We start from the raw sequence: 24,077 nt of genomic DNA, 5'->3' as shown, positions 1-24,077 counted from the left end.
CACCAAAAATCGACAATGCAAACAACATTGAATCTCTCTCATCATTGCATGCAGAATTAAGTTAAATTTATAAGTTAAAATTCTATAATGCAAACTTCTTTTGTTATTTAAATAAAAAATATTTGCTTCAATTTCAAAATTTGTTTAACGTAAGCCGTAACCTACCAGTCGCCTTATAACACTGCTCTCAGCTGAAGGAAGAAGTAAATATGAGGTGGGTCTTGTTACCCTAAAATTTGTAACATTTGTTGCAAATTGTTACTGTAAAGGTAAGGTCACATTGAGCAAATATTTGACGAAAAATGTCAAATATTTCTTTGTCACAATCTGACCACCAAATATTATTTGACGGTAAATACAAAAACAGCTGATTTTGGGAAAACAAAATTATTTGCCAGAAAACAAAAATTTGACCAGTGTGTCCATAATGTGAACACCTATGATCAATTATTTTCCTCTTTTTTGGTCAAACATTTATTTGACGGTGCAAATGTTTTGTAAGGTCAAACAAAGAAAAATATCAGTTTAAAACATTGGGCAGCATTTTGCTTTAAGAACAGGAGCATTTGTAGCATGATGTTTAATGAATGGAAAAACAAACGAATGCAATAAGTGGCTTTGTGTATTTGATATTTTTGAGTTAACTAAATTAGAATGTTTAGTAAAAAATGTTTATATTTGGTTAGTTCCAGAACTGCGAGAATGTAAGTGTTTTTACTACGATAACCGATTTTCCTTTTATTATATCGAAGAAAGTTGCGAAACTAGTAGATTCTTGCAGGTTCTGGAACAGGATATGAATAGATGCATCAACGCTTGAAACAATGATATGTCAAAAATTTTGAAATGTTTTGACAAAATAAGTATATTTTTCTATGTTTTCCTATACGGCGAAAAATCGGAGATATATATTATTCAACAATTTTTACAAATTTCAATAATATTTCATTCATTATTTTCAATTCCAAAATTGTTTTGACAGTTCATTGTCCCAGCAGCTATGTCGATGTGACTACCCGTATTCTTCTACCGTGATACAAACATACAAAAATGCAAAAAAAATGTTCTGACAAGGAATTTATTCCACAACAGCTGGTCATTTGCTTCCCTTCTCCAAATAAATTATACCCGAAACTCCATTTGCTTTATGTCCGTCTTTCACTCTCTCTGTCTATTTCTCTCGGCCAAATAAATTTATGATTCCTCACAGTTTGATCAAACAATTTAATGGGAAAATATATTTTACGAATGTGAACATGTGTCAAACATGTTTCCCCATAGCACTATTTGACGCTATTTGGCGACTGCTTGAACAAACAAAATCTGTCAAACATTTGACTGTAATGTGAACATCGAATCAACTCTGTATGAATTTCACATTTGTTCAGTCAAATATGGGAAAACAAATTTCGATCAAATATTTGCCCAGTGTGACCGTACCTTAAGTCGTCTGTTAACACAATTTTTTTGCAAAAGGGGCCGCCTGAGAGGGAAATTTTGACAGTTCTTTTGCTGAGAATTTGCAAGTTTTTGCTGGACAATTTATTTTGCAAGCACTTGTAACTCTTCCAATTTTAAAACATTATTAATTTGGATTAAACACTAGCTTAATTGTTTGGTTTTTCGATTCATTTTTAATATTTGCGCTCTTAATTTATTTTATTTGATAAATCAGCTGATTGCTTCCAAGTTTTTGCAGAGATTCCGACTGTTTACTTCTCACAGTTTTCTTGAAAGAAGTTGCTGGACAGTTCCTGCAGGAAAAGTAACCACACATACATATGATAAGGTTTCAAGTTATCAGTGTTGTCAATGATATCAAAAAAGAGTAAATGCAATTATGAAATAAATAAAAGCAAACAAGAAACATTAGAAATAATTATTAAATTTCATATTTCATACTATACAGTTATTTAATATTGAAAAAAATAAGAACGTAACATTAAGATTATATTTTAAACCGATTTTTATAGATTTTCGCAAATATTTTGATGGTTTTATCGCAAAAATTTCGGAAGGACGAGAAGACTATAATTTGAATTCATGCTCCCTGGATAAGGTAATTTGCTTTTTTCTTTAAATGTTAATAATTCAAACATCCAAATTATTTGGGGATGAATTATTTAAGAAGTGAGTGACTAAAGGCTATTGCCCTAAATAAAAAACGAACACGAACAAGTATTTGGACTATTTGGCAAATCATTTCGAATATCATAGTTAGCCATGTAGTTTTTCAGTGTTGGTTTTTATTTTTTATATTTTAACTGTCAATTAAATATCGAAAATTGTTATTATTACCTTACTTCTTAAAAAAATCAAAACAAAATTAAAAAAGTAGAGCTTAGATATTTGGCTGTTCAGGATTGTTTTTAGTTTCAGCGATCTTATGTCGGCTCCTCTGTTGTTTTTTCGATTTTCTTACCGGTGTAAACATGCCATTCAAGTTTAATTTATTCACATAGCGATTTTACGAAACTTATAATCTCATTGCGTTATTTTGACAACATTGACAACACTGTTACTCATATTTGCTACTTCCTTCAGTTAACAATCGTGTTAAACGGCGGTCGGTTGTTACTTTCGTTCGTTTTAATAAATCATCAAATTTAAGTAAATATCTGTGTTAATTTTTAGAAAAAAGTGCATATTATAGTAATTTAATTCATATTAAACAATATACGAGAAAAATAAAAGTGCTGTTGGTTGATTTTTATTAAAAGCAAGTGTTTGCATTTTTGCTGCTCCTGTTGAAAACACAATTGTGGTTTTTTTGGCCTGTTCGTGTGTTGGACGAGCGCGAGAGAAAATGAGAGTAACGTATTTGTTTTGTGTTTGCCGGTTCGTAGTTTTTGTTCAATTCTATTGTGATCTTTCGGTAAAGTGAATAAAAATTGTTCAAAATCCCTTGTGGATTTTTGCAAATAAATGTTTGTTTGTTGTGAAATGTGTTGCTGAATAGCACAATAATGCTTCATTTATTCTTAGCCTCAAATGAAATGAAGTGCTCTTTAGGTCAATAATGCTTAATTTAGTCTTTGCTTAAAATCATAAGATATGTGTTGTGAGAGGGTCTCCCTGTTGGAAGTTTTGAAGAGAAGCCTGCTCTCAGTTTTTCATATTCCTATTGAACACCTGTCGGAAACCAATTTGTTTGTCAAAGCGGTAAGTAAATGAATAGCTTTGTTCCTTTACACTAAAGTTTACAGGTAAAATCCGCATCTTTGGAGGAAAAATGTTTTTGTTAAAATCAGTTCGGAAGCTAGAGTGATTTCCACTGACGGATAGACGAACGGACATCGTTAAATCGACATAGAAATTTATGCTGATCAAGAATATACTTTGTGGGATCTAAAATGTATATTTCGAGGTGTTAATAACAGAATAACAAACTTAATATACCCTCCATACTATGGCGGAGGTTATAAACATTCCACATAAAAAAATTCTTTCAGATCTGTAAATATACTTTCCTTATGAGATCGATAAATCCCGCCATATATATATTTAAAAAAAAACTCTCAGTGTATACGCCACAGCAATAGCAGACCTTTTTTGACATCTTCCACACCGAGTGTCTGCGGTTATGTGCGTTAGTAAATCCTCGGTGAATGGATTTCCTAGTGAATGTATGTGCATTTGTTTGTCTGTTTATGGCCGTCTGTCTGTCTGACTGACTCTCTGTTGTCTGAATGTTCAAGTCATCTTAATTTATCAAAAGTTTAAAGGAAGTTACACTCTTTTTTGTGTCATTTAACGCATTTGTTGCATTTAGTCTCAGTCAGAAGTTGCATTCGTCTTTCTTCCGCTCCATCATTCCTCACTAAATGTTTTGCTCTTTAGCAAATGCTTTTTCATCTTTTCATTTGTGTGTGTGTGAGTGTGCGTTTTTTTGTCTTAGAGTTTGCGACTATTTATTATGATTTTTTCTACTCTGTCCTTTGTAAAATGTTGCGGGGTATTTTTTATATTGTCCCTCTGTTCGCTGAGATGTGCGTTCATTTGGAATAGTTGAAAACGAGGAAGGTATTCGAAAGGGGAAAATTATGATGCAGAATTGTGAATATTTTATATCCAATTAGTGATAACAGTTCTAATGACAGGTTTTTAACTGTCCTTTCCATTGCGTATAGAGGGTGAGATGAAAAAAACTGCATCCAACTTTAGACGTCTGTTATTTCTAAGCCACTCGTTCTACAGCTGTTCAGATTATTCCAGTGACAGTTCATTATATTCTTTACAAGCGTACAAAAGCATTTTGGTGAGAATCTTCCAGAAATAAGTTATTCGTGATGGAATTGTGATTTCTTTATATTTGGTTGGAAACCACAAGTGGCTATCGTTAAAGCACTCCTGCATTTAAATGTGAATAAATAAATCTTTTGTGTCTCGTACCATCTCTCGTTACTACTACTACTATATTGGTAGCGTAGCCCGACGTCAAGGAATATCAGCAGCAGAAATTGTTCGAAAAGTAAAGAAGGTGAGGTGAACATATCGTAATATTCCATTCGGCAAATATTGAAAAAAGAGCTCGGGGTAAAGCCATTAGCCATTGAAATTCCAAAAAGTGCAAGAACTTACACCGCAACAGAAAGAAAATAGAATCAAAAGAGCTAAAGAGTTGCTTCGCCTGGCGAAAGTGGTTAACTGCCGAATTTGATTTTCTCCGATGTGAAAACATTCTTTTTCCAACAGTTTGTAAACAAATAAAATGATCGTGATTACATGCCAAAGAGGTCAGCAGAAAATGTGCACCTTCGGTTGGTCACCAGAACTCAAGCGCCGGCCATGGTGATGGTGTGGGCCGCCATAACAGACGATGGTCACTCTCCGCTAGTATAAATCGACAGTGGCATCAGAATAAATGCCGAATATTATCGCGAAAATATTCTGGAGGGTGTATTAAAGCCTTGGGCACGCAAACATAAAGCTTTGGACTCAGCACCATCGCACTCACCCAAGAATGGTTACAAAATGAGGTCCCTCGCTTCATTTCCAGCGCACAATGGCCACCAAAAACTCCGGATAACAATCCGTTGGACTATTGTGTCTGGAGTATTTTGGAAAGCAAGGTTAGCACTAAAAAATACCAAAGTGTTGACCGCCCCAAGCAAGAGCTTCGCCGGAAATGGGCCAAAATACCGCAGAGCAACATTCGGGCAGCGTGTGATGGTTTCAAGGACATAATTCGTGCCAAAGGTGACCAATTCAAACAAATCTAAACTTATCTAAAATTTGATGCTATTTTCGACATTTTTTCCTTTCATTCAATAAAATTTTAAAAAAATGTAAACATTATGGCGTTTTACTTTATTGCAGATTTTTTATCTCACCCTATATGTATTTTGACAGCCACTCTTGTGATAGATAGCCCATTTGCTATGGAATGTAACTGGCCTTGTTGACCTTGTTGGTAGTGACCATCCTTATCACACCATCATCGACATGCATTCAGTCGCATATATCGATTCTGGCACACTCCATCCATTTGGTGGGGGAGTTTTCGTATCGACCACGCAGTGGAATGATGCTGGAGATACTGTTGCATGAGTATGAATTTTAAATGACATTTAGCTGTAACAACTTAAGTCATAAATAAATTCCTTTCAAAAGGATTGTTTGTGTCTTTACACTCGTTCTATTGTTTGTTAGTGGTGCTGTTGTTGTTGTTTTATTTACTCCTGTGTTGTTGGCATACCAAATGTTTATAAAAAAAGAAAGAAACAAAATCATCCTTTATTTTATGTTTTATGAGGCGATAAATGGAGATGAATTTATGGCAAACGTTTTACGATGATTTTGAAAAATCACTACAATAATTAAACATTGCAATTGGATTTTTTGTTGGCTGTTTGCACAACAGCTTGATAGCTTTTCTTTTGTTCAAAATTTAATAGTCAATGAAGTGGGATGGAAAACGATGCCAGTTCTCAGGGGAAGTTTAAAGAAAATTGTTTCAATTTTGTTGCTGCATATGACAAAAAATTCGCAATATTTTTAAAAGCAGTTTCAATAAGATATTTTTAAATTATTCTCGATGACATTATCTTTAGTTTTTCTTTTAAATAGGTTTTTAGTTATATTTTTTAATCATTCATAGGATATAAGCGGAGATTTTTAAAATATATTTTTAAATGTAAGATTATGGATTTTTATATATGTTGGGTGTATTATAAGTTTGATTGGGCCAAAAATTATGTAACACTTCGAAATATTGGTTTCCCACATTGGAGAGTATATATCGATCTTCCTATCTTGCCGAGCTGAGTCGATGTAGCTATGTATATCCGTCCGTCTGTCTGTGCATGTTAATTTGTAATCACTCTCCAGGTCGCAATTATGGTCCGATCCTCAATCCGAAATTTAGCCAAGAGATGGGGTTAGGGTCAGATGGAGATGATCGTATAATATTTAGGGGTTGAAATGGACAAAAACAGAAAAATTTCCTGATTTTTCAATTGCCCTACAAGTCGCAAATATTGACCAATCGACACCGAGTTTAGTATGGGTTAGAGTTTAGGGCTGGTCAGAAGGCTACCATTTTGTTTGGTCATCGGGTTATATTTAGTGGGTTAATTATACCTTAACATTTGTGTTAAATAAAAGTCAAATTTTCCATAAAACCGCGAATATTTTTAATCCCGGCGAAATCACAAATGGTCGAAATGGTCAGTTCTGACCGTTACGTAGGTGCCGATAATAAATATTTCGGATATATATAGGGAAATATATACAATGTGTATATACAAAGGAAGGGGATGTTAGCTAGAATGCTTATATCTCAAGAATGGCTGAACCGATTTTGACAAATTTTGTCAATTCAGAATGCACTCTTGGCATAAAAGTATAAAATTATTTATAAATATGCGATTTTTTTAATTTGACTTTTAATATTGAAGTATACATTTTGTAATATTTTTTCACCTTGCAACACAGGTTGGGGTTATTATATACAGATTGCAATTATCGTCCGATGGTTGAAATGGACCAACAACTAAAAATTTTCCTTATCTTGCAGCCGTTATAAAGGTCACAAATAGAAACCAAAGGACACGAACTCTCGCATGACCACTACTTTTGTGTGAAAAAATACCAATATTTCCATTCTACCGAAACGCTGAAAATAACTTAGAGGCGTAATCCAAAATACACAAAAGGCGAACTTCTGGCATTTTTATGATGATTTCGTTGACGAATATAGCCAAATATCGTAGATAAGCAAATCATATAGATGACTCTACATTTAGAGTTACAGAGGGGCCTCTTGCTTTTGGAGATGGTCGCAAAATATTTAGGGGTACAAATGAACCAAAAACAGAAACCTTTCCTGATCACACAATTGAAGTCAATCGACACGCCTGAGAAGAGAGTTAGGGACAGTGAAGAATTCTAGCATTTTGAATAACCATTGGATTATATTTATCCGTAAAATTGACCACAACAACTAGCAGCACGACGGAGTTGGTAAATATTGGGCAAATATCCCTGATCAAAATGCTAAGGGTAATATCTCAGCAGTGCTCCGTGGCATAATTTCAAAAGCGAAATCTTCCAAAATGGATTTGGATTTATGATGATTTCGTTGACGAATATAGCCAAATGTCGTAGATAAGCAAATCATATAGATGACTCTACATTTAGAGTTACAGAGGGGCCTCTTGCTTTTGGAGATGATCGCAAAATATTTAGGGGTACAAATGAACCAAAAACAGAAACATTTCCTGATCACACAATTGAAGTCAATCGACACGCCTGAGAAGAGAGTTAAGGACAGTGAAGAATTCTAGCATTTTGAATAACCATTGGATTATATTTATCCGTAAAATTGACCACAACAACTAACAGCACGACGGAGTTGGTAAATATTGGGCAAATGTCCCTGGTCAAAATGCTAAGGGTAATATCTCAGCAGTGCTCCGTGGCATAATTTCAAAAGCGAAATCTTCCAAAATGGATTTGGACATAAGGGGGCTTCTAACATATTGTAGTGTTGTAGGGTATCACATGGTCGGCACGATTTTATACCCTCCATCAAACTACGGATGACATAATAAGTTTGATTTTTTGTTTGTAACTCCTTGAAATGGCCATTTAGTCATGTCCGTCCTTTTTCTTTCTGTCCATCGTTGGAAATCACTCTAGCTTCCGAACGAAATAAAATTGGTTAATATAATTTAACTCAAATGTATTTTTGGTCCACAGAATATTTGGCATGGAAAATGACCCATATAGATTCAAGTTTTGGTGTAGCCCTCACATATATTACAGATTTAAGGTATAAGGCTACGATAATTTTTTTTGAAGTTAAGCAAGATTTTTATTTTTCAGTTATAAAATGCTTTAAATAATAAGTAATAAAGAAACCTCTATTTAATTTTTATCACACTCTAGTGCAAATTTTAAAATAAAAAGTAACATAAAGAGCTCCATCTGTATCTCGTTCTTAGTCTGACATTGATTTATGTCTCTGCTAATTACACAGTTGTAGTTGTTTGGAGAATAAAGTAAAGCATTGAACCATAATGTCCACAACTCTTTATAACAGGCTGTCAGTAAAATATTTGCAGGTAAATTAAAACTTCCACAATATGGTGGATGGGTGGGATCTTCATAGAATTACATTCTTAGTCGATTTATGCATATCTACAGGTTGCTTTTATTATTCGATTGAAGGGCGATCAAGGACGAACCCTACTGAAATTAGTAATAATCGGTCCAAAGTTAGATATGGCTTTCATGTAAATCTTCGTCCTATTTGTTTTTATAGTGCACCAAATCTGTAATATTAGCATAAATAGATTGAATTTTGCCACATACGACCAAATTTAGTCTAGAAATAACTTTATTAAATTTGAATTTTGAAACATTTGAAAATCTGCTCCGATACAGCTATAACTCTCATGTATATTTGCCATCCATTTCGGTATTTTATTCCCCCTTAGCCGTAACATGCACTCTATAACAACGATATTTAGCAAAAGGAACCAGATACAGATCGGAAATACATCTGCCAAATTATGTTGAGATTGATTCAGATATGGATATAGCTCTCATTTAAATCGATTTCATGTCTGTTGCACATCAATTGTTTAATATCAACCCAAAATTAATGGATTTTGGTTCATATATAGCTGTAGCTCCGATATACAGGGTGAGATGAAAAAACTGCAGCCAACTTCATACTGCTGTCATTTCCAAGCCACTCGTCCGACAGCTGTTAAAATTATTCCAGTGACATAATGAGCTGTCACTGTTTACAAGCGTACAAAAGCATTTTGGTGAAAATTTTCCAGAAAAAAAGTTAGTCGTGATGCAAATTAAGCGTGATTCTGAATATTTGGCTGGAAAACCACAAGTGGCTATCGTTAGAGCACTCCAGCATTTAAATGTTAATAAATCGTTTGTGTCTCGTACCATCGCTTGTTACCGTGATACTGGTAGCGTAGCCAGACGTCAAGGAAGTGGACGGAAGAAAATAGCAACATCAGCAGAAATGTTTCGTAAAGTAAAGAAGCGACTTGATTCAAACCCGCGTCGCAGTCGCCGAAAAATGGATTGTGAGCTGAACATATCGCAATATTCAATTCGTCAAATATTGAAAAATGAGCTCGGGGTAAAGCCATTGAAATTCCAAAAAGTGCAAAAACTTACACCGCAACAGAAGAAAATAGACTCAAAAGAGATAAAGAGTTGCTTCGCTTGGCCGAAAGTGGTGAACTGCCGAATTTGGTTTTCTCCGATGGGAGAACATTCGTTGTCCGATGGTCGCTCTCTGCTCGTATTATTCGATCGTGGCATCAGAATAAAAGCCGAATATTATCGCGAAAATATTCTGGAGGGTGTATTAAAGCCTTGGGCACGCAAACATTCTGGACGCAGACCTTGGACATTCCAATAGGACTCAGCACCTTCGCACTCAGCACGCGCCACCCAAAATGAGGTCCCTCGCTTCATTTTCAGCGCACAATGGCCACCAATATATCCGGATACCAATCCGTTGGACAATTATGTTTTGAGTATTTTGGAAAGCAAGGTTGGCATTAAAAAATACCAAAGTGTCGATCACCTCAACCAAGCGCTTCGCCGGGAATGGGCCAAAATACCGCAGAGCAACATTCGGGCAGCGTGTGACGGTTTCATTGGCCGTTTGAAGACCATAATTCGTGCCAAAGATGACCAAATCGAACAAATCCAAACTTATTCTAAAATTTGATGCTATTTGCGATATTTTTTGCTTTCATTCAATAAAATTAAAAAAATGTAAAAATAGTGGCGTTTGACTTTGTTGCAGCTTTTTTATTTCACCCTGTATAATAAAGAGCGTAAAAAACTATTTCAAAACCTAATTTCAATTGTGGAATAGCTGACCTTAAGCCACATCGTTCAATTCTTGACTTAACTATGTTATTATCAATCTCCCAGGTGGAATTTTCAACTATTTTCCTTAAGAGTGTTTCCTGAAGGTTTCAGTATTCTGTTGATCTTGTGAGATTCGTTTTGCCTTCTTAAGGCGTTACAAAACAATTGTTGTTTTAATTTCAGCCAGTTCTGTATGATAGAGCAATAATCAAACCAACTTCTTTAAATACCGTGCTGACACGGCCTTTGATAATGTTCTGCAATTCCGTCGTCTGTTGTTGTGTTTGTCACAACTATTTAGGACTTGAGTTTGAAACGGACTGCAGCAATAATCTTCATATAATAATAAAAAAAAATATTTCTTTTCAAAATATTTAATTTGTTCATTTATTTTTGTTGTTGTTTTTTTTTTATTTTCTTAAATTAAAATATGCACAATACAAATTTAATCAATTTTTTATATAGGTATATTTATATTACACAAATAAGCGTTATTGTGGTTTTCATCAATTGGATTTTCTTTTGTTTTCACTAAGAACATGTAATTTGTTGTTTTAAATGTTAAAATCAGAAATCAGCTGAGCTTGATTTTCGAAGAAATATTTTTTTTTGTTTGATTCCTAATAAGTATATATTTTGTTGTTGTGTAGCGACTACTTTATATTCATATATCATAGTAATTTTAATAATTTTTGTTATAAAACAAAAATTACTGGTATAACTGTTGATTTGTTCTTGTGTTTCTCTGTTGTTTTGTTTTTTTTTTTTTCTTTTGTTTGTGATAAATTTATTTATAATAATTAGAATAATAATAGTAGTAGTATTTTGTTGTATATTCATGTTTCAATACATATTATATTTACTTAAAATAAAACTAAATAGTTAAACGTTACGTTACGTTAAAGTAAAACAAAGGGGAAATGTATATAGTGTGGGAATCAAATTGTAACGTGACTAAAGGGGAAAACATGAATATAATTCCTACTAGAAAAAGAAATTTAACGAAGAAAAAAACAAAATTGCGTTTTGGTGAAAAAGGAATTCAACATTTTTTTCTTTGCTTTCATATACAAACATTTATTCATCCAACTCTTTCTACTCCCACCCTCCTTTCCAGCTAACCACCAATGGACTTGCAAATTCTATTCCTGATTGATATTTTTTAAAACATAATTTACCACTAATGCAAATATAGCAAAACATATTAAAATTATTAGATTTGACTGCCAATTTAAATAGGAATTCGATAGGCTTTTGCCTGAATTTGCATCGGCGTGGGCATGAGCTCCACCAGCTGTATTTGCATCGTTTACTCCGTTTGCGGCGAGGCCGTTTAAACCTATGCTACCACCATTTGCTAGGCCACCATTGGCCACATTTGTTTTACCACTAACACCATTGGCCACGCCTCCATTGGCAGCAGATGCAGCAGCGTTGAGGGCCTTCAGCTTCAGCTCCTTTTCACTTTGCAATTTTTTGTTAATTTCCTCACATATTTCTGGGAATAATTCAACAAAATGTGGATTTTTCAAATTAAATGCAAGCGATTTTTTGGCTAGTTGTTGTTTCTCAAATGTTGTGGTTTCTATCGAGCCTAAGGTAGCGGTGCTTTCCAACTGCCAATGAAGAAAAAAAGATATTAATGAATGTTCATTAATTATTTACACCGAACAACAAACATACCATAAAACTTAATAGCCCAGTTAATATTGTGCCGACACACCATGTTGGATTCCAAGTGTCTGGATGGAAATCTAAAAATATAAACATTTAATTACATGAAATTCTCGTAGTCTTTATAACAAAAAATTACCTGATATACTTAAACATAATCGTGTATTTGTTTTGAAACGACCATTTGGTGTAAGCATATATATTGAAGGCGGCTTGAAGGGAAATTCGCGGGGAAACAGCAGTGTGCCATGATAATAACCACCATAGTATGGTGAATCTTCGGGACCCTTAACCACGTAGTGCCATTCTAAAATATTATTTGGCAGCGGCTCTGCTGTAATATATGGCAATGGATCTCGCTTTAGACGCATATAATCTTGTTTCATCCGTGAAACAGCTGTCGGTTGTTTACGCCCCGATGATGACGACGATGAGTTGGACATCTTTTTAACCTCCATTTCTATAGTGGTACAGGCCAAAGGGCAGGATGCAGCAAAATCTCAGTGTTGAGGATATCAACTATCTGGAAAAAAGAAAAAGAAGAAATTTAGACATGTCTATAAAATTATTGCCCTTACAATCTTTTAATCTTAAAAAATCAAAAGTATTGTCCAAATAGTTGCCGTAAGACCCACAACAAAAACCAACAATTCCACTAAATAACTTTAAAAAAATTCTCGATTTTTTAACTCGATTGACCTGAAATTGTTTCCCCCAAAAGGGTCAGAATATGCAGGAGAAGCTCGCAAAATATTTAGAAAAATTAAACGGATCAAAAACTAAATTATCTAATGATTTTCAAGTTACTCTGCAGGTCACAATTAGGGAATAAGGTCTTAAGTTATTGGCAAGTTCCAACAAGAACTACCCCAAAATCCTAGGGGTCATATTTGATAGCATGTTCAGGTCTTCAGCGCCAGCCGCAACTATCAGCGATAAACTGAAAAGCTGGAACAAATTCCTTAAGGCGCTAGCAGGCAGCATTAGGGGTGCGGAAAAGGAGACCTTGTTGACCTCTTATAACGTGACAGGTCGATCTGTGCAAAACGGCCCCATTCAGGCGTGTCTGGAAGTATATACATGATCTAGAGAGGGACGTCCAACGCTAAAAGTAACAGCCTCAAGATCAGTAAGCCTTTCAGGCAGGTCTGAGTACCATTTAAACTGATGCAGTCACAGATTTCATAGGCAACTTCAGTATGAATAACGACGCCGGAGTTCATCCACCACCATTGCTACTAAAGAACGCCGGCTGCCTACCCAAATCAGGGAAGCTTTGACGCAATTATGTTAAGGCTTGTGCAGAAGTCTCAACTCGTATTGGACCCGAATTTATGAAGGTGTGCGAAACGTCTGCATCCCGCGCCAGAAAATCTTTGGTTACAGCCTGCAAAGTTAGCCGGTTTTTTTATTTAGAGTTTGAACCCGGTGCAGAAGGAATAATCTTTAGAGGATAATTTTTTTACTTTGTTGTAAATTATTCCAAAGTTTCCGGTAAACCGTGAATATTTTTGATTTTGAGAATCACTTCCCGCAGAAATTACAAAACCTCGAAAGGGCACTTCTAAACTTTGATGCTGTCTTAGGAATATAAATTAAATGTTAAATACCCATTAGCACGACAGAGGGCGTAAATGTAGAAGATTAATTTGTTGGTGATTGGTCCCTCCCTGATTGGTCTGTCTGTTGTAATTCAAATATAGGTATGTGGTAAAAAGCATGACCTAATACAAAGTGAGATAAAAAAACTGCAACAAGGTCAACCGCCATAATTTTTAATTTTTTTTTTTAATTTTATTGAATGAAAGCAAGAAATGCTGGAAATAAGTTTAGATTTGTTCAAATTGATCACCTTTGGCACTAATTATGTCCTTCAAACGACCAATGAAACCGTCACACGCTGCCCGAATGTTGCTCTGTGGTATTTTGGCCCATTCCCGGCGAATCGCTTGCTTGGGGTGTTCGACACTTTGGTATTTTTAGTGCCAACTTTGCTTTTGTACGCTTGTAAACAATATATTGAGCTGTCACTGGAATAATTTTAAAAGCTGTCGGAAGAGTAGCTTAGAATGACAGCAGTCTGAAGTTGGTTGCAGTTTTTTCATCTCATCCTGTATTTATCTCATTTTTCTCCGACTGTGGATTCTACAATATAGAGGAGTGGAACTCACTAACATTGAGATGCAGTCTTCTATCAAAGGTTTTTGTCCAAATACTTGACATAATTTTCCTCAAATATCAAGTTCTATTTTAAATACCATTCAATTTGTCATTAACTTCAAAATTACGATAAGTCCTTATTTGACTACGACTTTGCTTGTGTGATTTCTTTAATATTTTCCATATTTAAATTGATTAGGTGTAAGCTTGCATACCATAGAACGAAATGAATGATATTGTTATCTTAATAACTTTTCTTTATTTTCCTCTGCTTATTCCATATACCATGAACTGGCCTAACGATTTAATTTGATTCTGATAATTTATCGGCAAAATATTAAGGCCAATATTTTCCTATCTTAAGTGGTGTAGGGTGTTCATCCATACATACAATTCCATACCAAATTCCAAAGAAATTACCAATGATGGGAGGTACACGTGTCCCACCTCAACAACGCAAATAGCCAAATAATAATAGCAAACCAACTTGCTAACTGGTTGCTACAAAAACACAATAACAACAAATCAAAGTCATTGGAATAAACAAAACGTATATAAACAATACCGACTACTACTGCGAATCATCATAATAATATTATTTATTCTTTTGTGCATTTCCGAGAAAATGCAATAGTGAAATTAAATAGGAATATTTTCCAAAACAAAGCCATGCAATGCATAAAGAATCTGTTTGGCATTTTGGCATAAGTTGAGTTTAGGGGCTATGCTTGGATTGACCTGAAATTTTTACCGCAGGTAGGTATTTGTAACCTGATTACGGCAATATAATTTTTTTGTGGGGGAAATACCCGGTTACCCGGTTATTCGACCCAAAAGTTCGGATACAACATCCGGTTTATATCCGGTTCTACGTAACCGATATCAATAATATGGGTATCATTTGAAAGCTTATGAAAATACCTATCCAACAAGTGGTCATATATGGGGTAACTGGAACCGGTTTCGGAGAAATTTAGGAAAATGTGCATTTTTGTATGAGTAATTTTTGAAAAACCCATAAAAACTCGAAAATGGACCCATTATAGGGTCTTAAAATCTATACACTATATTATAGCTAACACTATTGCCTTTCCAAAATGGTGTCATATGTGTTGATATCTTTTGTAGTTCCGAAGATATTGACTTTTAAATTCGTTACTTATGAAAGCAGTTTGAGTGAAGCCAAGTTTTGTGTCGGGTTTAACGTTCTTGTTAATCTGCTTTGTTTTTAATTTGGTGTTGTTAGAATATTATGGATCGCGTAGTCGGTGTTGGACATATCCCAGAGGAGAAAATCTTAAGCCGCGGCCGAAGGCCGGCTACTTACAAAAATTACAATTTTTAGAAAAACTATGGATCGCGTAGCCGGTGTTGGACATACCCCAGAGGAGAAAATCTTAAGCCCCGGCCGAAGGCCGGCTACTTTCGAAAACTACAGTTTTTAGGAAACTATTGATCGCGTAGCCGGTGTTGGACATACCCTAGAGGAGAAAATCTTAAGCCCCGGCCGAAGGCCGGCTACTTTCGAAAACTACAATTTTTAGAAAACTATTGATCGCGTAGCCGGTGTTGGGCATACCCCAGAGGAGAAAATCTAAAGCCCCGGCCGAAGGCCGGCTACTTACAAAAATTACAATTTTTAGAAAAACTATGGATCGCGTAGCCGGTGTTGGACATACCCCAGAGGAGAAAATCTTAAGCCCCGGCCGAAGGCCGGCTACTTACAAAAATTACAATTTTTAGAAAAACTATGGATCGCGTAGCCGGTGTTGGACATACCCTAGAGGAGAAAATCTTAAGCCACGGCCAAAGGCCGGTTGCTTAAAAAAGCTATAAAGGTCAAAGTCAAATGCATCTAGACTGGAGAAAAATATAATTTAATGAATTCTATCTCTTATATCTTCGGAACCACAAAAGATATCAACACATATGACACCATTTTGGAAAGGCAATAGTGTTAGCTATAATATAGTGTATAGATTTTAAGACCCTATAATGGGTCCATTTTCGAGTTTTTATGGGTTTTTCAAAAAGTACTCATACAAAAATGCAAATTTTTCTAAATTTCTCCGAAACCGGTTCCAGCAACCCCGTCATATGACCACTTGTTGGAAAGGTATTTTCATAAGCTTTCAAATGATACCCATTTTATTGATATCGGTTACGTAGAACCGGATACAAACCGGATGTTATATTCGAACTTTTGGGTCGAATAACCGGGTAACCGGGTATTTCCCCCACAAAAAAATTACATTGCCGTAATCAGGTTACAAATACCTACCTGCGGTAAAAATTTCAAAATGATCCGAGCATAGCCCCTAAACTCAACTTGCTCCGGCATTTTTTCTGCCGTCTGCCCTGACCTTCGTTCCAATTTTTTATCACAATATTTTTCTTTTTGTGTTCTTCTCCTTGTCTTAATTCATAATTCTCAGAGAGCGGTGTAAAGAGTTCATAGTATATGTTTTGCACGAGTGTTCTTCGTTGTAGCTTACCTTTTGTTTTTTCAGCGACGACGTTTTGTAATTCTAATTATTCTTTAATTGCAATTTTCAATTATTATGACGTTCAAGTTGTTCAAAACAACAATAGAAATGATGAGGAAACACAAACACACGCACTCCTTCTCTGTTTTCCTTGTTATCATTCGTTGTCACCTCTGTTTTTTGGCCTTTAAACTACTGCCTAGACAAACGTTGTGTCTTTCTCCAACACCACCACCATCAAAAAAGCCAGTAATTATTATTGCAAAGATAGTAGTTTAGTAGAACGAGCAGAAGGGAGTGTTCAAACGACAAGTGGGGATGGAGAGATGTGGAACAACAGCAAAGACAATAACAACTACTTTGTAAATACGAAAATTGGGGGTTTTCTATTTTTTCACCAACTACTTCAGATTGATTTGTTTTGTTGACTTGTCTTCGCTGTGTTCTTGTTGTTTGATTTCCTCTACAAAATAAAGAAGATTGCTGTTTTCGTATTTGTTTTTATTGTTTTCTATTCTTTTATTTATCACTACAATTTTCTTTTTTAAGTTTCTTCTGACGAATTTCTCTCGACTAGGGATATGTAAGTCGATTGTCGACTAATCAATTGACCGATTTCTATTGAGGCAAAATCGAAATCGAATGATAAACATAGGCCTAAGTGTCCCTATGTCTAGCCAATTGTTAATGGCATGTTTCAATCCGTATTTGAACTATAATTGTTGTGTTGTAAAACTATAAAAAGAGAAATGTTACATTCATTCGCCTCTAGATAACTAAAACTAACGGAAACTAGTAATACAAAAAAATGCTAAAAATGTCAAAATTTTATCTGTTCCAGAATTACAAGAATGTAATGCAATGTTTTCATTGCAATTTCAATCACGTTGTTCGCTCTCAGAATTAGGTACACCAATTAACCCGTTCATACGGCACGATTCGTAATTCATAGTAACATAATTCCTTTATTTAAAATGTTACTTTGTTGATTTTAATGGGAGTTTGTATGAAAACATATGAAATTCGCATTAATATGAATAAAAGAAATCATTGTTTCTTTTCTAAAGTGCTATTATACAATATACATTAATGTTTTGACCCTATTCTATAAATGTTGACATTTTGAATGTATTTTTGTGTGTTTTCTTTTTTATACTCTGGAGAGAAACTTTTATATTTGTGCTGGAGAGAAACTTGTAAATATATATTTTGTCGATGCAAAATTTTTGAAAAAAGTTTTCTGCAAATATTCCAACTTTTGGACAAAAACAAGAGTTATCGAAATTCACAGGGTGACACAGAACAGCCCAATTTCACTTTTAGTACCTTTTTTCACAGGTGATGATTAAAAATAATGAAAACAAATAATATAATATAATTATTTAATGAAATTGTGAATTAAAAACTCAATGGGAAATCAAAAAACAGCATAATTTTCCATTTTTTCGATACCATAAAAGAAAAATTGATTATTGTAGTAAAAAGTTTTACATTCTTGCAGTTCTTGAACAAAGCAATTATTGTAGTTCTGGAACAGAACAGCGGTCTAATTCTTGTTCTAAGAAAATATGAAATGAAACAAATTTTTTTTTTAATCTTTTCATTTGACATTTCTGTCCTTTATAAAAGTTTTCATTTTTCGTGTGGCAATATACCCCCTACCTCTCCAAAAGAGAGTTCGCCAATTATCCCCTCCCCTTTTTCCCCCCTTTTAGTTCCCAACGCGCTTAGGGATTTTAAAATAAAAAAAAAGAAAAGCTTTCATTTCACATTTTCATTGAACAAAAATTGATCTCCAGTAGTTTCAATGCAATGTGAACTTGGTATAATTTTTCAAGTACAAGAAGGGTCTTCAAGTAAAAAATTATAAAACAAGTACAATATACAAGGTGAGATAAAAAAAAATTTCAACAAAGTCAAACGTCATATATTTTTTTTTTCTTTTTTTAATTTTATTGAATGAAAGCAAAATATGTCGAAAATAGCTTCAAATTTTAGAATAAGTTTAGATATGTTCGAATTGGTCACCTTTGGCACGAATTATGGCCTTCACCGTTAAGGCCAATGAAACCGTCACACACTGCCCGAATGTTGCTCTGCGATGTTTTGGTTCATTCCCGGAGAAGCGCTTGCTTGTATTTTATAGTGCCAACCCTGCTTTCCAAAAATACTTTTTTTTCTTTTGGTGAAATTTCATTCCCACATATCTGTTGCTCCGATATATATTTTTTACTATAAACCTTCTCGAAGTCATACCATGCCCTCTGTTGCCCAATGTTATTTGGAACGAGAGGTACAATGTTTCATTCAAATTTGGTGAATCAAATCGATTTAGAGTTTGATATACCTCTTATAAATTAGTTCCCTCTTATTCCAAATAATAGCTGTTTTACAACCGTAATACGCATTCAAAATAGGTTCATATTTGATCTACTTGACAATATAAACATTAATGTGCTACGGATAACTCTACTAAATATGCATACTGGCCCGCCCGACTAACCTTTTTTTATTCTTTTTTATATAAAGATGAAGATGTACTCCTGATTCCCAAACCTAATCCAAATTCAATGTCATTGAAATTGTGGACTCTAAAGAGATTACATAGCGTAATCTCGTGAACGTACTTAAAATTGATAATGCTTTATTAAACAATAAATTAGAAATTTATTATATTGAATAATTAATGAAACTTATTATGTATTAATGTATTTTTATTTACAAAATTTTCAATATTATTACTACACCTATTTCAGGATTCTAACCTTTTTTAGCCATTTTCATTTATGGCGACGCTATTTAAACAATCGTACTACTGCTTTCAACGTCACCACTGGCGGCTACATTCGGTTTACCATTTGCACCGTTGGCCACATCATCATTATTAGCCGATGCAACACTCGGCGTACTTAGCTGTAACTCTTTTTCAGTTCTCAACTCCACATTGGTTTGATTGGCAGCATTTGTTTTACCACTTTCACCACTGGTCGCAGTTTCCAGCTTAACATTCTCTTCACTTTTCAAGTTGGTGTTATTGGTACCAGCCCCTTTTTCAGTTATTTCAGCATTAGTTGCTTTCAATTTTAAATCTTTTTCACTTTGTAGTTTTGCTTTGATTTCTTTGCAAATTTCGGGAAATAATTCAACAAAAGTTTTATTTTTTAAATTAAATGCTAGCGACCTTTTGGCTAGTTGCTGTTTTTCAGAAAGTCCTGTTTCAATGGAGCCTATAGTGGGAGTGCTTTCCATCTACAATTTTTGGAAATAAAATTATTATGATCGAGTACACATATTATTTATAGACATACATACCATAAAACTTAATAGACCCATCAATATTGTACCGACACGCCAGGATGCGTCCCAGGTCTCTGGGTGGTAATCTAAAAATAAATGTGCACAAAAGTACATAAATTAATTAATGATTTCATATTTTAGAATAATGTAATGAATTCACTAAATTGTATTAAAGATCTAGAAGAAAGGATTCAATCAATGAATTGATGGGTGAAACTAAGGATTTTCATTTTGAATAAATAATAAGCCCAAGTGAAAATTGAGAACATTTGGGTACTAAACGCTAGAATTGTTTCAGAACCTGCAAGAAGGTAAAGGGTTTACTACAAATACAGATTTCTCCTTTATGGTATCGAAAAAAAAATCAAATAGTATATTCCTGTAATTTCTGGAAACGAAGCTATTTTTAAATATTTATAAAAGTTCAACTTTAAAACATTGTTAAAATTTGAGTTCTGGTAGATTCTTGGAGATCCACTTCAACTCAGGCTCCAGATATACGCTATTTTCAAGGGAATATAATTCCCGAACAAATTGATCCGCTTTCATGTTCTTTCGACATCAAGCCTTTCCTTAGTCTTTTCAAAAGTCATATTTATAGCAATTATATTTACCTGATATACTTAAGCATAATCGTGTTCTTATTTTGAAACGACCACTTGGTGTAAGCATGAATATTGCAGGCGCTTTGAACGGATATTGGGGTGGAAACAACAGTGTGCCATGGTAGTAGCCACCATAGTATGGCGAATCTTCTGGACCTTTGATAACATAATGCCATTCCAAAATATTAGCGGGCGAGGGCTCGGCTGTAATATATTGCACTGGATCTCGTTTCAAATGTAAATATTCCTGTTTCAAACGTGCTAAAGCCATTGCGTGTACACGTCCCCAAGTTGTTCCCAATAAGTCAGCTATCCAATGTATTGAGTATTAACAATCTGATAAAAGAAAAAACACTAGTGATTTTGAAATATTACATAGAAATATTTGTATACTCTCCACCATGGTATGGAGGGTATATTATGTTTGTCATTCCGTTTGTAACACCTCAAAATATTCATTTTAGACCCCAATATATATACTTTATGTTCTTGATCAGCTTAAAAATTCTAGTCGATATTAGCGAATCGCTCTAGCTTCCCCATATAACGGTACATCCCTATTTTTGGTATTTTATTTATTAGCGGCATTATTCATCGGAATTGCTACAAATTTGATGTTTGAAGTTCGTAATGGATACTGCAGCCTAAGGCAGAAAATTGTCTGTGCAGGTCCACATTTTAATATAGCCCCCATATAATAGTACCTCCCTATATTGACAAGTTTCGCATTTGAATATTGTAATGGCTTATGACAAATGTTGCCTATGCAGGTCCACGTCGTCGTTTAGATTTTAGCAGAATTTTTAACGGATTTTTTTTTTTTGAAAATTGCCAAATTCGTTCCAGATGTTACATGGTATTCAGAGTTCGGCCCGGCTGAACTTACAGCTTTTTTACTTGTTTTTTTTTTTTTTTTTTTGGTGTATGAGCAATTCTAAAAGGAAAAATTTGATGTTTTTACTTCTTTTCAAGGAAAGTATTTTTACCCTAACTTTAAAAAAATTATTTCCTTCATGACCTAAACATTTGTGTAAAAAAGGGGTCAAATAGTCAAATTGGAAATAGAAATGAATCCAGAAGCTGCAAGAATCTACAAGGTTTCACAATTTTTTGCAATATGAAAAAGGAAATATCGGTTATGGTTGCAGATTCTGGAACAGAGTATATTTTTATTCAGAATCTCCAATGCAGAAACTGGGAATAATTCTATTCTCAAACGGAACAATTCGCATATAAAATGGGATCACTATTGAAATGTAACAAACTACTAATGACATCCTGGCATTGCAATTAAAATACATCGAATTGCATCTGAGAAAGAAGTGAAGTAAGGGCTAATATCAGTCCAAATGGAGTAAATTTTTTCCCTCACATTCGTAATATGCACTCCACAAGACTGATATTTAGCACCAGATATCAGATACAGCCTAGCAAATTAATGATTCAAATTTTATCAAGATCGGTTAGATTTGGATATAGCTCTCATATATATCTTCATCCGTTTTTAGGTTTCTTGTGCACTAAATGGCTAATACCAGTCCAAATGGAGTGAAGTTTGGCACTTAAAACCGAATAGAAATAAGTACTTTAAATTTGGTGAAAATCGGCTCAGATATAGCTACAGTCTCATATATATGATTCATCCGATTTGGTGTTTAAGTCCCTTAAATTCATAAAATGCACTATACAATATTTGGTACCAGATATCAGATACAGCCAAGAAATAGCTGTTTTCAATTTTATAAAGATTGGTTCAGATTTTGATATAGCTCCCATATATAGCATTTTCAGATTAAATGAAACCTTTTGCAATTCAAATGAAACTTTTTGCAGCGGAAATGAAACATTTTGCAGTGGAATTGAAACCTTTTGCAGTGGAAATGAAACCTTTTGCAGTGGAAATGAAACCTTTTGCAGCGGAAATGAAAACTTTTGCAACCGAAATGAAACCATTTGCAACCGAAATGAAACTTTTTGCAAATCAAATGAAACTTTTAGATTTTTAGATGGAAAAATAACAAAACATTTTTATTTTTATTAGTTTTTAAATGAAATCAAATAATTATAATTAATATATTTACAAAGAGGATTTTTTATTGATTATAAACCAGATATCTTATAGAGCTGAGAAGTTGAAATATAAATCTTTCTTTTACGAGAGCTCTACTAAATATGAATAGTGGTGTAGGGTATCATATATTCGCCCCCCAAATTTGTCTTGGTTTATTGTATATACAACAATAACAGCACCCTTTTAAAAAATTAATAATTTTTAGGTGGGCGGCAATCTTCTGTTCATCATCAATTCAATTTTGTTCTATCAGTTCATAAAATTTTCCCAAGTAAAAACTTCTAAAACCGTAAACAAACTTCAAAAATGTTTTTATTTTTACAAGTAGTGTTTTAATTTTACCATAATTGTTTCCTTTTCGTCTTAGCTCTGAAAATTGCTTCAATTTTGTGATCATATTTTTATTTTATTCTGCTTATTTTAATTCATAACTTCAGCAGAGCGGTAAAAATGTTGGCTACATACCTAAGGTTGGACCACTATGTAGTTGTTTATACAATTTATTTTCCACGTCGTTTTGTATTTCTTGTTATTCTTTAATGACAATTTTTTAAAATTTTGTTCTATTCCAGTTTAAAAATATATGAAAATTTCTATAATCAAAACAAATTGCACTCTCTCTCTCCTTTCTTGTTACCGTTGAACGAGCCGAATTTCATCACTCCATGTATTTGTTTATCGTATGACGGCATACGACCTATAGCTGGTAAACAATCGATGAGAATGTCGATAGTTCAGGTAAAAATCAAAGTCTATCGGCAATTATGTCATGTTCACATTATCATTAGGATTACGTTATATTTCTGCAGAATTATATATTTTCTGTTCTTATCCATGGTAGAAGAATACAGATAGTCGCATCGACACAGCTGCTGGGACAATGAACATTCAATCCAATTTTGATATTGAAAAATTTGAATGGAAAATAATTGAAATTCGTTAAAATTGTGGAAAAGGCGCATAACATTCTTATTGGAGTCGTATAAGAAAACATACAAAAATCTACTTATTTAAAAAATAAAAAATTTTTGACATGACCTGTATTCTTGTAACATGGACGGTTCATGGTAGAAGAATGCAGGTAGTCGCATCGACACAGCTGCTGGGACAATGAACTGTCAAACCGATTTTGAAATTGAAAATTCTGAATGAAAAATTATTGAAATTTGTACAATTTCGCGTCGTATAAGAAATCATAAAAAAGTTACTTATTTTTTACAAAACATTTTAAAAATTTTGACGTATCAATGTTTCCAAGCGTTGATGTATCTACCTATATTCTTCTACCATGGGACGGTTATTAGCTAATGCCACGGCAGAAGAATACAGGTAGATGCATCAACGCTTGGGAGCATTGATATGTCAAAAAAATTTAAATGTTTTTTCAAATATAAGTAAATTTTTATATGTTTTCTTATACTACGT

General features: G+C 34.0%; 2 protein-coding genes across 2 annotated transcripts; both read right to left on the bottom strand.

Moving 5' to 3' along the window:
* Nucleotides 1-11,253: 11,253 nt before the first annotated feature.
* Nucleotides 11,254-17,278, bottom strand: LOC101891095 (ubiquitin-conjugating enzyme E2 J2). Its single transcript, XM_005175870.4, has 4 exons — nucleotides 16,689-17,278; nucleotides 12,173-12,556; nucleotides 12,043-12,113; nucleotides 11,254-11,975 (listed from the first exon to the last, which is right to left on the bottom strand). The coding sequence occupies exons 2-4, from the start codon at nucleotides 12,489-12,491 to the stop codon at nucleotides 11,502-11,504; spliced, it is 864 nt and encodes a 287-aa protein (XP_005175927.1). The 5' UTR covers nucleotides 12,492-12,556; nucleotides 16,689-17,278; the 3' UTR covers nucleotides 11,254-11,501.
* Nucleotides 17,279-19,303: 2,025 nt separating this feature from the next.
* On the bottom strand, nucleotides 19,304-23,269 carry LOC101892770 (ubiquitin-conjugating enzyme E2 J2). The gene is made up of 4 exons (XM_005175880.4): nucleotides 23,118-23,269; nucleotides 20,591-20,917; nucleotides 19,992-20,062; nucleotides 19,304-19,928 (listed from the first exon to the last, which is right to left on the bottom strand). Exons 2-4 carry the CDS (start codon nucleotides 20,850-20,852, stop codon nucleotides 19,479-19,481), a joined length of 783 nt encoding a protein of 260 aa, XP_005175937.1. The 5' UTR covers nucleotides 20,853-20,917; nucleotides 23,118-23,269; the 3' UTR covers nucleotides 19,304-19,478.
* Between the last annotated feature and the right edge of the window lie 808 nt (nucleotides 23,270-24,077).

The sequence above is a fragment of the Musca domestica genome, unplaced genomic scaffold (assembly GCF_030504385.1).
Source record: "Musca domestica strain aabys unplaced genomic scaffold, Musca_domestica.polishedcontigs.V.1.1 1, whole genome shotgun sequence".
Lineage (NCBI taxonomy): Eukaryota > Metazoa > Arthropoda > Insecta > Diptera > Muscidae > Musca > Musca domestica.
Note: the sequence above shows the minus strand (reverse complement) of the source record. Positions and strands in the feature narration are given on the sequence as shown.

Bases quoted from the DNA above. Each gene is read 5' to 3' on its own strand.
- LOC101891095 (XM_005175870.4), bottom strand. From the start codon at position 12,491: ATGGAGGTTAAAAAGATGTCCAACTCATCGTCGTCATCATCGGGGCGT. The intron at 12,114-12,172 runs GTAATTTTTTGT...TTATATTTTTAG, and splicing joins ATTATGTTTAAGTATATCAG to ATTTCCATCCAGACACTTGG. The intron at 11,976-12,042 runs GTATGTTTGTTG...CTTCATTGGCAG, and splicing joins CTGGGCTATTAAGTTTTATG to TTGGAAAGCACCGCTACCTT.
- LOC101892770 (XM_005175880.4), bottom strand. From the start codon at position 20,852: ATGGCTTTAGCACGTTTGAAACAGGAATATTTACATTTGAAACGAGAT. The intron at 20,063-20,590 runs GTAAATATAATT...ATTTATTTTTAG, and splicing joins ATTATGCTTAAGTATATCAG to ATTACCACCCAGAGACCTGG. The intron at 19,929-19,991 runs GTATGTATGTCT...CAAAAATTGTAG, and splicing joins TGGGTCTATTAAGTTTTATG to ATGGAAAGCACTCCCACTAT.